This window comes from Phlebotomus papatasi, chromosome 1 (assembly GCF_024763615.1).
Source record: "Phlebotomus papatasi isolate M1 chromosome 1, Ppap_2.1, whole genome shotgun sequence".
NCBI classification, from domain to species: Eukaryota; Metazoa; Arthropoda; class Insecta; order Diptera; family Psychodidae; genus Phlebotomus; species Phlebotomus papatasi.
Genome location: NC_077222.1, coordinates 79009291 through 79023555, shown reverse-complemented (window position 1 = coordinate 79023555; position 14265 = coordinate 79009291). Strand labels below are relative to the sequence as shown.

Sequence of the window (14265 nt, the reverse complement as noted above, 5' to 3'; positions counted from 1 at the left end):
CGTTGTGGGGGCTATTTTCTCTGATGGCGGCTCAAAAATAGCACTTTGTATGAAAAAAAAAGCGCCACATACACACTCCTGACGGGCATTTTGAGCCTCTTTGGGTTGATTATTTTGCTGTGTTGTATGTGGAACACGAAGTGAGCGCCTACTTCACTGGTTGGCCTCTTACTTGACTTTCCTTTCCCTCGTCGCCCCGTCATTCTTCCTTTCTCACTCACTCAAGTGTACCCACTAAGAAGTTTCACCACAAAGCACCCTGCCGCGATAAAAATATTTTTTGACTCGATTGCAAATACACATACACACCATCTTTTAGTTCACAGTTAATACATTCTTGTAGTCCTATTTCATGATAAATTCTGGCTCCTCACTGTCGACACCCAATGGGGAATGTGAGGCTCTTACGTTTTTGTCAAGGGGAGAATCACAGGGAGCCACAGTAAATAAAAAAGTTGATTTATAACCATAGCTATCTTCTAGCTATCAAATCCAAAATACCCCATACCCGTATATTGTGAGACATTCAATTAGACTTTGATCCTTAATGGGAACTGTGTGCAAAATATCACCAGATTCTCATTAAAGTCAAGTCTCATCACCAGGCGCACCCATCGCGCAGATAAACAGCAAGGGGTTAATTTTGTCAGTCGTGAGATCGTGACTGAACGTCTCAGCCGCAGCAAGAGAAGAAAACCTAAAGAGAAGCGAAATGGAAAATTGAGAAATCCTTGGGTGATGGTTGATCTCAACAGCAGCCAGGCAGAAAAAAAACATCCACAACGAAAATAATCCTTCTCTATAGGAGGAATGAATCGCCAAAGTGTGGAATTTGCGAGAATAAGAAAAACAAAAAAAAAAGATATGAAACATTCAACAAATGACTTTCCTGCCTTAACCCCTTTTTTTGCCAACACACTGAGAATTCTCAATTCCCTGGTGTTTGTGGTGAAGAAGGAAAAAAAAAACATAAAGAAACAAAAGCAACCTCGCAAAATGCGCAACTAAGAGATACGAATACATGAGAATATGCAGCCAACAGGAAGGATCAGAAACAAGCTATAAATATGGCTTCTGCCCCCTTCACTCACACCCCCTTTTACTGAGAACGTTCCTCTTCTTTGCCTCCTCTTTGCGCATCCTCCGCCGCCTCATCCATGTTACCAACCTCCCTTTTCCAATTCCTTTCCATTGCCCCATAATGAGCTTATACCAACTTTGTCAGTGAGATTACAGCAAAATGTTGAGATACATTGTTCAGTGTATATACACAATTATTCCAAGCAATTTTAAATTGCCGTCACATCACATCATGTCCTTTTCTCCAACATGTCTGACAAAGAAGACACGATAGGACAGAGTGAAAGATAAAATAAATAAAAATATTAGCTATGAAGAAATTGTCCCTGATCACGCAACCAATTCATGTACTTATATTCCTCCTCTGCACAAACACACACCATCATTGCCAATCAACCACATATAAATTGTTAAGCTAAGCAAGTTGGTATGAAACGCGATTAGAATAGATTTCCACCAACTCGAGCCTCGCCATGAGTTTATCTTCTTTCTCACTTCCACTTCTACGATCAAGTGTCTTCTCTTGCATGGGGGATCGCGGACGCGAAACGAAAACGATGGATCGGGGACGGAACGGATCAAATTCATATAGCTAGTTCATGAGAGACTTGGGCTTGGCAATTTGTAATTTAAGAAAACAACAAATAATCTCTTTCAAGAAGCATCCCATAAGGGCTAATTGATCCTTGAACCTTGACTTCATATTTAAATTTTTTAATCTAAGCAGGATGCATTATCAAAAATACCTAATTATATCCAATAGTGTATCGAACAAGGATATTGAATCCCAAGGGAAAAAAAATTAAGGACTTTGTGTTTAAAAAAAACTCAGCCGGGATTTAAAACCACACCATCAAATTGGATTTTCTCTTTATGTGGGCTTTCAGAGCCACGTCTGTTTTTTTCCCTCCACGCCATGATTTGTGGCACTGAGAAACTGTTGAATATACCCCCACCCAAAACTCTACCGAAAAGGGTTAACAGAATTTTCAACATCGTACATTTTCAGGCTGTTGCTTCACCCAATCGAGCCCCATCCCATCAACTGCGCCTTTCACACAGAATCCCACACATTCATACCCATCACACACACACCTACATACTCTCACCACCTCCAACCCCGCGCGATCTGGCATTTTCCTCTTTCAGGCACTTCACTGCTTCTGCCACCTAAAAGCCCCGCGAGCAAGAGAGAACCTGAAATCGGAGGAGCCTGGGTGTGTTAAAATCTTCATAAAAGTCAAATTGGAAGGAATGGGATAGATGATCATCATATGAAAAAAATATCTTTCATATACATAAGCAAATCAACCCACAAATAATGGGTTGATTTTCTATTTGACTCAAAAAGTCAGAGGAATAAAATGATGTTTGGGGGACGGATGGGTTGGGTAGCTTTTAAGTCTCTCGCTCTCTCAGCAATTTTCTATGGGTTTTTCACCACTACGCATACAAAGTGCCGGTATTCGTATGTGGCGTAAGGACGGTATATACATATATATCATCTACGGGAAAACGAATGAAGAGAGAACTTACACACAACTTCAAAATATTTCGAAAGAGTCACACGGATACAAAGTCATACTAGTATAGGCCATCGAGTTAACTCCTCGACATTTCTCTACATTCAACATTGAGTTTAGTTGTATGAAAATTGCCGCGGATTGCGGTACGGAACGTACGTTAGTCGGGTTCAGGAGTGCTACACCAGCATTTTACCATGGATTTTTCAAGGAAACGCTGAAGGAGGCAGAAGTGCGACAGTTTTATTTTTTTATTTTATTATTATTTCAACAATTTAAGTTTTCTCAGCAAAAACACCCAAGCAACTGGTTTGCATTTCCACACGAAAAGTGCAAAAGTTCCGACAGAAGGAAAATATTTTCCTGAAAATTTTTTTTTGTTAAATCTATAAGTTTCCTTGAAATAACTTATGTTTCATCCTAAAAGTGATTCTTTGCTCAAGACATACCTAGTGAAGAAAAAGTGTAACAGTGACATTTCGGTTAATATAAAATATATTTCTGAATTTTTCCGAACTTCTCTCTAGAATCAGGGGGAGTTGGAGCAAGAAGATAGAACTCTCAGTTTTTTACGTGTCTCCATACAAATTACATATTGACGTCATCCAATTCTCAAAATTGTACGTTTTCATGACTTTTTGTTAATTTGTGGTGAGAATTTAAAAGAAAAAAATAAGTAAATTTGAAAAAATCTTGAAGTATTTCTCCAAGATTTAGAGAGTGCACACATAAAACTTGATGAAAATAAAAAAATGTGCCAGCAATTCAAAAAAAAAAGATGAATCATGAGGATTTTCATCATCACCACTTTGGATTCACTTGGATTACTTCAAAGTTTCTAATGTGATTTTCAAGGAAAATATTATCACTCGGGAACGTTTCAAGGAGATTTCGTTAAAACTGTGCAACAAAAAGTTTCGTGAAAAAAAAACTATATCCGGACATTTGGTTTTTCATTTATAAAATCTGGGATTTTTAAGTGATTTACCGTGCAAATTTAGCAAGACAACAAAAAAAAATTAGCTCAAATTGACTGGCAAAGGAGTTGTGAGACGAAAATAGTGCCTTTTGAAAATTCTACCATAAAGATTACCCGTACTGTGGATATCTCAAAGAAAACTCAATGTGCTGTGTGCAAAACAGGAAATTTGTGCGCCAAAGGGTTAACTCTCCACTGTTCATTATTTCTGTTCGTGATTCAGGCGAAACGGACTTACCAGCCCTGCCAATCACATAAAAATTAAGTAGGTACGTGGCGATTTTTTTTTATAACATCTTCTCCCCAACTAATACATGGTAAAATCCTTCACTTACACCACTTCATGTACACTCTGTTTGCCTTCTCCAACTTGGGGGATTTTTATTTAAACTGCTCATTTTTTTCTCTCTTTCGCAATTTCTGGTTTAATGTGCGTTTGCAAGGCGAAAAATAAAGTTGTGTCGTAATTTTTTTGGGGTTAGGCTTGAGACTTGAACATCCTCTCTAAGCGCTATATGAACACGATCACCTCCTTTTGGGCAGCCCTACCTTAAGCCGCCCCACCCTTCTATTCGCGCGATCTCACTCGCAAATCTTGCTCTCTCATTCTCGCGCTTCTCCAAATAAAAACCCTGAATCACGAATTTCCTGCCACTGTAAAGTGGTTTTTCCCAGAATATTGTGAAATCCAGGGTGTTTGCAATGAAACTTGGCTACTGAACACACCAAATGACTTTTTAGCGGGAATTTTGGGGCGAAATCACAAGTCCTTCATGAGAATGATCAACAAGAAACTTGGGCTATTTTGCTATTCAGCAAAATTATCAAGACGCAGAATAAGAATTTAGAGTTAGCATAGGAAATACCAAGTATTGGGATACATCAAATATAAATCCACTATTTATGTTTCTGCAAACCGATTCAAGTATTCGAAAATAAATAATCACAGTCATAAAAAAAGGCATTCTTGTGATATGAAATAAGAAGAAAACAACTAATAAATATAACAGTGTATGTACATTAAAGAGTAACACCTGAGATCAGCTGATTACTGCGTATTGGTATGCCGCCTATTAATTATCCGTCAGCGAATGGCCAATATTATGGTATGTTGTTATATAAATAAATAATAAAATCAGAAGCAATGTCAACGCTTCTCTCTCTTTCTCTCGAAAACTTCGTTCCGTCATTCTCATAGATAATATAGTCACATAAAAGCTAATTATGAAATCAAACTTTGGACAAGATTTTCCTCTTCAAGACAAAAAAAAACCAGCTATATTTTTAAAAACAAATCTTTTTTGGGACTCTTTTTCTCCTTTCTTATGTGACGAAGTGACGAGGAACATGTAAGAAATAGAAAAGAAAAAAAAAGCCTCGACTCCACACACGATTATAAAAAAGAGTCCATGATACAATGTTGAATAGTTTGTAAGAAGCATCGGTCACTGAACTCCTCGACCCCAATTTCTTCTCCTTCTCAACTATCGAGTGTGTCTTCAATATGTGTGGTGTGGAGCCCGTGTGAACTAGCATTTCTTCTTGACACGATCGTGGCTGTAAAAGAGAGCTTTCCTCAACACCCAACATAGCGCTATCCAACATGGTATTGAGGAGAGGCGTGGAAAAATGCCTTTTCGCGTCTCTTCATATCCATTGTACAAGGGAAAAAAGCATTTTTTTAAGTCCCAACCCGCAAGATTAGTGAGAAAAAATTTCCCATATGCATTTTCCAAGATGGTTCCTGGGAAACAGAGCACAGCCATTTACGAAGATGCGCGAGTGTGGTGAATAAAAAAGGGGTGAATATCCTTCTCCCTTCGTCAATAGCATCAAGGCTATTTTTAACATCCTCAGAAGACCATTTGGGTGTAAAGAAACACTCAACGCATTTTTAGGATCTTTCTATATTTGATCACTGAGCCAAAAGAAGATGATTGTATCTCAAAAGAGGTGGTGGAGGCGGTGGAGGAATACAGTACACGTGTGTGGGTTGTTTTTCGAGAGAAAAAAAAAAGAGTTCAAGCGATATATTGGAATTCAAATTAACTTTGGAGCTTCCACCACTATTAAGGCATTTTATTGGGCTCCACTGTTAGCATTTTTAGAAAGTCTCCATCATCTTTTTTTTCCTCTGTTTCTCCTTTTCTTCTGCACCTAATATACTCCTCTTGCTGTCCAACGGAACAGACTTAAGAAAAAAAATATATATGAAAAAAGCACCAATGAAGAGGAATATAAAAAAACATCAACATCTCCACTGAAACCACTCGTGAGATACGAGTGACTCTAGTCGAAGCAAGTAATCCCCCCCTGGAGCCAAATGCGCTCCATTAGAGAAGGACTTTAGCCGGAATTTAGGTCAATAACATAAAGCAATTTCGTCATTATTTCTTCTCTTTGCCCACTCAATTGACACAAGACTGAGAAAAATTATTTGAATGGAAACTGCTAGGTAGAGTTTTTCAGAAAAACAGAGGGCAAAATTTCCATTGAGGTCACTGTTTGATTGACAGCAAGATGTCTCCCTAACGGATGGGATATTTCGAAATGACACGAATTTCACCCCAAGTGGTGTTTTTTTCAGCCTTAAAAATTTCCCATAGCAAGTTTTCGCCTTTTTCATGTTGTTTTTCTCTTGATTTCAATGTGTGTTCCATCGAAGTTGCGGCCTCTGGCCTGGCCACACTCACCACCCAGTTCTTGCTTTGCCCAAGGGGGGGATATGAAAAAAAATCTCCAATTAACATTACTGCTGAAGTAGTGAAGGCAACTTCTGCTATTTGAAAAACAAAGCGGCCACTGGGACGAGGTGGTGTGGTGAGAACGAGGATGGAAAAATGGCAATTGAACGTGGAAATATTTAATATGATGACTACAGAAGAGGAAATTCACTGCGCACATCACGAATTGCTAACTCCCTCTTGGGACATACACTGTGCTTTTTTTTTTGTTTAAATATTCTCTAGCACTGGCAAAAAGCGATGTGGGATATTTTATAATTGCGCCATACTCACACAGGCATCCGACTTGGAAACATTAAACTAGGAATCGTGTTAGAATCGTGGGGCATTCGGATGTCTCCATCCGAAGGGCGACTTTCTACCCAGAGTTGTGTAGACTTTTCAAACTTGAAAATTTCTAGATCAGCAAGTTTTTTTTTTTGTACCAAGTAGCATGAATTGGCAGTTCTTTTGGTCGATAGGAGCTGTAAAGGAAAGTATATTCTCGGCTTAATTCCTCTCTGTTGTCACATTGCGAAGAAAGAGTGATATTGTGAGACGAGAAAAAAAATTATCTACCCGCCATAAAAGTATGTGTGTATGCGATACAGGAATTTGATAAGAATTTTTTTTATACCATACTTTCTCAGTAAATGAGATAGAAATTTAAAAAAAAAAAAATAGAAAGAACCGTAAAGCGCTTATGCATCCACCCCTTTTTTCGATCTCTGAGATTGTGTAGACTTTTGTAGAGTAATTTGAATCTAACCACAAAGTCATTACAAAATACCCTGAAAAATGTGTAAAATGAGACTGATTTTGGAGTCAGGAAGGGAGAGGGTTTATTTTCATAAGAAATAAATATGTCGATGGGAAAAAGCCTCGTGATTTGCCACACTTGAGAGAATTTACTGATGATTTCACATTTTACCCACCACCACATCGATGTGGCGTTAATCGTGACTTCCACCGCAAAGTACGCCTCCCCTCGTGTGGACGATCGTATTTAATGATCATGCTTTGATGACGATGGCGAAACAGGCAAATATACTGAAGTGGCTTTTTTTTACTTTTCTTCCACATTACTCTGTGGAGCATGGAACAAAACTCCCCACACATATACATTAACATTTATGATTTTTTTTTAACCACCATCAGAGTGGGCATAAGTTCGTCAAAAGTCCAATCAATTGCTACATGGTAGAATGTACTCAATTGTCACAATTGTGTGGCTAGGCAAAGTAGGCGCTTTATCCTACCCACTCATAGAGGAGAGACTTCAATAGAACCACAAGTATCCAAGAGAGAATCGTGAGAATGAGAGATTAAAGGGAGATACATATAACCACGGCTTAACCCCAATCCTATTTGAATATGAGAGCCAGAGTGAAATGGTAAGATAGGGAAGGTGTGAGAGAGTGAAAAAGGAAGGGATATGTGGAACTTTGCTGACTTGGCGTCCATGTTGGGGCTCTCCCCGCTATATCCACCTCAATGTCAATGTATATGTGAGAGCCCGCTGAGTGACTCCATGGGGAATTTCAATCCATGCACGTATACATATTTGCCCCATCAGTAAATAACCATGACGGTGGGATATTCTGCTTGACTTCGCGACTGCGGAATTTTTATACAGTGTCGTCATCTATTTTGAGGAGAATTTCATCCCTCCCAATTCTGAGAGTTACTCTCGTGCTACATGGCACTCTTCTCTCAGTATTAATATCCTACGAGGAGTGATCGCACACTTCTTTTTTTGTCTTTCACCACAGTGCCACTCTACCCTCCTGAAATAGCTCAAATATATTTCCCCACAGAAATCAAAACTAGTGGAAACACCAACGCATTGCTCACATCTAGTGGTAGTTTATCTAAGGACTTTCCACAGTGAAATATATATATATATATATATAATTTTTTTTCATTGGATGAAAAATCTAAATGTCCCAGGGAAAAATTGTGGAGGCGCTACTGGCGCAAATTGTGGAAAATTTCTATAAAAGTGTGAGTGTATATTCATGTGACACAAGATAGAACTGTGAAAGTGTTAAGTCCTTGTGGGGCTGAATTTCACTGAATCGTATCTCTCTTCTCCCAACGAATGCCAAGTTAATTATAGTAATTTGCACAGATACAGAGACAGTAAAGAGAGTGAGAGAGAATAAATTGTCACTTTAAAGGTAAATGTCAATAATCCAATTACATTTCCCACGTTATTACAAGCAACAATTTTCCCTTCCATACATTAAGGATATGTAGTAGTTTTAATTAATAATGCAGTAAAATCAAAAAAAAAACTGTTGAATTCAGTAAAGATTGCATTTCTTTCCCACACCCTAAAATTACCAGTTTAATAAGCAGAATCTTGGGGCGGAGGATAATAATACTGAGAATTAAGTACTTAGTTACTGTAGTATGTGTGTGAAAATCACACACGAAGCCCAAACGAGAGAGCAAACACAAGACCGGATCGGGTGAGAAAAGTCACGAAGATCCACCACGATCGCGTGGATTGCGCGATCGCGCGCTAAAATGGCGGCAGGATCCACATGAGAAAAAAAAATAGTTTGTCCACCAAAATCTAACAGTGTGCCATACTGGAAAAAAACTTGTGAGTCATTTATTTTTTGAGCCTCTCTATACTCCGCACCAAAACTTCTTTTTTCTATGCTACACACAAATTTTTCCTCGCGGGGCCACTCGGATAAAAGAGTGACGTGACGCAATTTTGTATTATTGACTCCTATATTGAATTCAATTTGGACATCATTGGGTGGGATGTTTTTTGGGATTCTTCAAAATACAAATAAGGCAGTGGATCTCAACCTTTCAACTGCTGCGCATTTTATATTTGTCCAACACACTTAAAATCTGACTATAGGAAAAGATCCAAAAGATCTTTATAGAAGTTATGCTAATAAGACAAATTACGGAATAATTCACGAGAATAAAGTTGTTAATAAAGAAAATCTTAAAACTAGTAGTTATAACTTATTAGATTTTGTAGTCTTTTCTTAGGATAGATTTATTCGTACTGTCCACACGAAAGACTTAATAAAACTAATGGGACACTCCCTCAATCAGCACTTAACCCATCACCCACATTCAACAATATTGTCATAGCCAATGTACAACGGAAGAAAGATGAGACAAAAACAAAAATTCATTATTCAGTTACAGAAAAATTGCATTAAAAATAAATGGTTTATTTTGAATTATCTACACGTGACACAGAATCTATGTAACATTCGAATCATTTGTGTTTTTATATACTTTAAACGCGTTTTTTTTTGACCAAGATTTCATCACTCTGCATATGATTGTAATTGAGGGAGTGTCCCATAAGTTTTATTAAGTCTTTCGTGTGGACAGTACGAATAAATCTATCCTAAGAAAAGACTACAAAATCTAATAAGTTATAACTACTAGTTTTAAGATTTAAAACTAGTAGTTATAACTTATTAGATTTTGTAGTCTTTTCTTAGGATAGATTTATTCGTACTGTCCACACGAAAGACTTAATAAAACTTATGGGACACTCCCTCAATCAGCACTTAACCCATCACCCACATTCAACAATATTGTCATAGCCAATGTACAACGGAAGAAAGATGAGACAAAAACAAAATTTCATTATTCAGTTACAGAAAAATTGCATTAAAAATAAATGGTTTATTTTGAATTATCTACACGTTACACAGAATCTATGTAACATTCGTATCATTTGTGTTTTTATATACTTTAAACGCGTTTTTTTTTGTCCAATTTATTTACAATCATATGCAGAGTGATGAAATCTTGGTCAAAAAAAAACGCGTTTAAAGTTGACCAAGATTTCATCACTCTGCATATGATTGTATATAAATTGGACAAGAGAAAATTGCATATTTAAAACTTGCTCACATTTCAAGTTGAAGTGTATATAAAATAGTGAAAAAAAATGTCAGAAAAAATATTTCACAGAATGTTGTACACCTACATAATGAAAGATGTATAGCTTTTGTACATAAGATAATGCCTCTCTTTCTATCCGCGAGTTTTATTATTTTTGTTTTTTTTACTAACTGTCCATTCATATTTTGCCTGTCTCTTTTTATTATTACTTCTTCACTGCTTATAGTCGCATGAATGGAAGAAAGTGTGAGTGAGATGAAAAATCCACTCAGGTTTTAAGTGTATTTATGACTCTTGAAAGTCACATACAACCTGCAGTTGGTGTATTGAGTGTGAGAGAGAGAAAGAACTATGAGGGGATATCAATAAAGCGACACCTGTAGATTCAGCACATGACTGTGTGTGTTCTCTTGAATCTTATTACGCAATTTGCGACTATCAAATATATAAGACGAGTAGTCGCACATGTGTACCATACATTGAATTTTTTTTCTATGCTCTCTGAGGCTCATTAGAGTGAGATGATGGAGGCGATTAACTGAAGGAGGAGAAGAGTGTGCTGGAATGAGCCAGTTGGATTCTACAGAATCAATCGTCAAGGATAAATCAATAAATCCACAAGAGAAATACGAAGAATATCTTGAAAAAAAAATACTCAATTCGCATGTAAATTTTAAAAACATCAAGTCCAACTTGAATTCCACAAATACCATTCCTTAGACATTATATTTCTCTGGATCGTATTTTCTCGTTCGAGGGCGCTGTCATCGTATTAACCCTTTTAGAAATCTATAACGTATTCTATCCGATCTTAAATCTAGAAATATCCCACTTCTTACATACAATCCTCCCATTTTTTTTTAAATTAAATATGTAGAATAACAATATTTCTAACTAATTATATTCAACCATAAGCAGAACAATACCAATTCTCATTCATTGTTGATCGTTTATTCTATTTACAGTGAAGGGGACAAAAGGAGAATCTTCCAAACCACAGAAACAATTTTGAGAAGCAATTAATTTGTTTTACTGTGACAACGTGTTTCGCAAAGTTCTTCCATTTTGAATATTGGAAGGTGTAAATTGGACGTGTTTGAGAGGATATTGCTCACGAGGAGAGACAATTGCGTGGAACTGGCTGAAGGCGTTAAACAACGCCTTGTATTATTCATCTCTTCTTTTACACCTATAAAATATCTTAGTAGAGATATTTTCTTATAAATAGCAAAATGACGTCCCAAAGATTTTGTCTTCGATGGAACAATCATCAAACAAATTTACTATCTGTCTTCGATCAATTGCTACATGCTGAAACATTTACGGATGTCACATTAGCCGTCGAAGGACAATACCTCAAAGCTCACAAGGTAAGTGAGAACGAAGCTTTATTCCCTCGATTTAGGTTGATCTATCGCACAGGCTATAGTACAGTGCACTGTGATAGAGACTTTGTGGGAAAAAGGTCACGAGGAGCTCATGAAAATCGATAGACATTGATAGAAAAAAAGTGCTTTAGAAAGAAAAGCCAAGTCACTATCGGGAGTTGGAGAGTACAACAAAAAAAAAAAACTCTGTATATGCTTCAACTGTGATATGAGTAATTTCTGGGGAGGTTTTTACAGCCATGTGATAAGGAGTTTATCGGAAAAGGACTTATCGTGGCATTCTGTTGCTCTGCCATGGCGAACAAACAGGGTCTCTCTTCCCATTTTGTTGACACACACTGATAGGAATAATTAATTTATTTGTGTCACAATCAACCCTGCAACCACTTCATTCGCTCCTCCTATCCGTGATCTGTTTTTTTCCCCAAATTTTATATAGGGACAACAGATTGTTTTTTCATATTTCCCTCACATCTCTTTTGCAGATGGTGTTATCGGCATGCAGTCCCTATTTCCAGGCACTGTTTGTCAACCACCCCGAAAAACATCCCATCGTTATACTGAAAGATGTACCCTTTGCCGATATGAAGAGCTTACTGGATTTTATGTATCGAGGGGAAGTTTCTGTAGATCAAGAACGACTAACGGCATTTCTGAGGGTAGCCGAAAGCTTACGGATAAAGGGTCTTACAGAAGTAAATGATGAAAGACCCTTGGGTCCAGCTCACACACCACCCCCGCCTCAGTTACACAGAATCCATCCATATTTGGCGCAACGGAAACAACAAGGAATGCTTCTGAGTAATCCGTTGCTAGGCAGTGCACTAACTATGCCTAAACGGAAACGAGGGAGACCGCGGAAATTATCAGGCAGTTCAAATGGTGCAGGAAATGACTATGATGACTACGAATCCCGCGATAATCTCATTCAAGTAAGTATTAACACGATTCATATGCACTCAAAAGAGTTTTAGTTTTAAAAAAAAATCGTATCACAGAATTACTTTGTTAACATTACAGTTTTTGTTTTAAGAAACTTAATAATTATAAAATTATTAGTAAAATTCTAAGACGTAAAATATTACTTACCTTAATATTAATATAAAGTTATATTAAAAAAGAATGTGGTTAATAAACCGGCTCGAATGACCAAAAATGTATTCTATTAAAGTTGTCTTGAACAAGAAGATCTTTCAAACAGCTCCTTTTCCGTAGACATTTGGATGGTTTGATGGAATTGAAGAATACAATGAATAACTAATTTCTAGGGCTCACTTAAACTACTTATCTTAGAAAATAATGTAGTTAATAAATCGGCTCGAATGACCAAAAATGCATTCTATTAAAGTTGACTGGGACAAAATCTTTCAAACTGCTCCTATTCCGTAGACACTTGAATGAATTGAAGGAATTGAAGAATCTAATCAATAACTAATTTCTAGGGCTCACCTGAACTGTTGGAAGTAAAAATGGGTACAGATATGTACTCAAATTCCGGCAATGAAGGATCTGACGATAACCCCAACCGAGAAGACGCTGATCAAGATTCCAATCAAGTAAGTAACTCTGAAATGAAAGAAACAATTGATTAGATATCTGATATTTGCTGTACTTGACTACTTAAGCCTCTAATAATTACTACGTATTAAGGCACGCATCGACAAAACACATTTACATCGTTCAAATTAACATTTACTGCATTTATTTACATTTACCTTCAGAAGAAATGTCAGTAAGTCAGTATTAAAGCAAGTTTAAATGAATAAAAACTTCTAGTATCGCAGTTAATGTGATTTTTGTGATGCCCGCCTTAAGGTGGTCTTACTTAACAAAGGGTTAAGTAAAAATATACAGAGTTAAGAATTAGATTGTGCATCCGGAATTCAGTGAAAACATCACTTCGCAATTTTGTCAGTCCTTATCAACAATAAATGCCGCTCAAGCTCTCGTTAGTGCACAACGCAAACTTTTCTTTGCAAACATATCGTCGGTTGCGGCTACCTCTGTCGTACCTGCATTTGTTTTGTATCTGCATTCGGTTTAAGCTACAATACAGACGTCCCCTCTTGCGTGAAATGCTAATACAAAAGAAATGCAGATACGACAGAGGTAGACGCAACCGACGATATATTTGACATTTCGGAGAGTGACAGAAATTGAGATCTTTGTCACTTTTGTCATATACCGATATACACCATTGCTTGTAATTCTTACTCGCTACGTAACAAAGCTATCCTGTCACTAATTGGAAAAAAATTGGCACTGAACAATATTTTTTATTGCATTATGAAATCTCAAGAACCCTACTAAGCAAATGCATACAATTAAGATGTATTCAAATTATTCCTAAACACGAGAATCAATTAATAAATACTCTATTTATGACGCGGTTTCACCAAGATGAATGTCTAGTATGCCAGAGTGAAGTTAACATCAATATTAACTTACAGTAGAGCCTCGCTATAGTCCATATTTGGTTCCAGATTTGACACTTGGGTCGCACTATTGTCCATGTCATTTTTAAAATTATCAACGACTTTTAGTATTGAAATTGCTCAATGGCTTCCACTTTCTTTGCAATTGTGGTACTTGTCCTCGCTCTCTTCATTATGGATCACAATTATCACAACTACTCAATAAAGTTTGCCAAAAATATTAAAATAATTACAGTACAGTAG

General features: G+C 37.0%; 1 protein-coding gene across 7 annotated transcripts in view; it reads left to right on the top strand.

The window, feature by feature from the left end:
- The first annotated feature begins 2611 nt into the window (after positions 1-2611).
- LOC129810236 (protein tramtrack, alpha isoform) overlaps positions 2612-14265 on the top strand; it is a 30713-nt gene continuing 19059 nt past the window's right edge. For 2 of the 7 annotated variants that reach the window (XM_055860569.1, XM_055860566.1), the window contains exons 1-4: positions 2622-3847; positions 11165-11569; positions 12073-12519; positions 13030-13143. In XM_055860569.1, the coding sequence (XP_055716544.1) occupies positions 11432-11569; positions 12073-12519; positions 13030-13143 (699 nt within the window). In that variant the 5' untranslated portion in view covers positions 2622-3847; positions 11165-11431. Of the gene's footprint in view, positions 3852-7913; positions 8486-11164; positions 11570-12072; positions 12520-13029; positions 13144-14265 lie in introns of those variants that run through there. The other 5 variants (XM_055860567.1, XM_055860564.1, XM_055860571.1 and 2 more) reach the window with 4 other exon arrangements.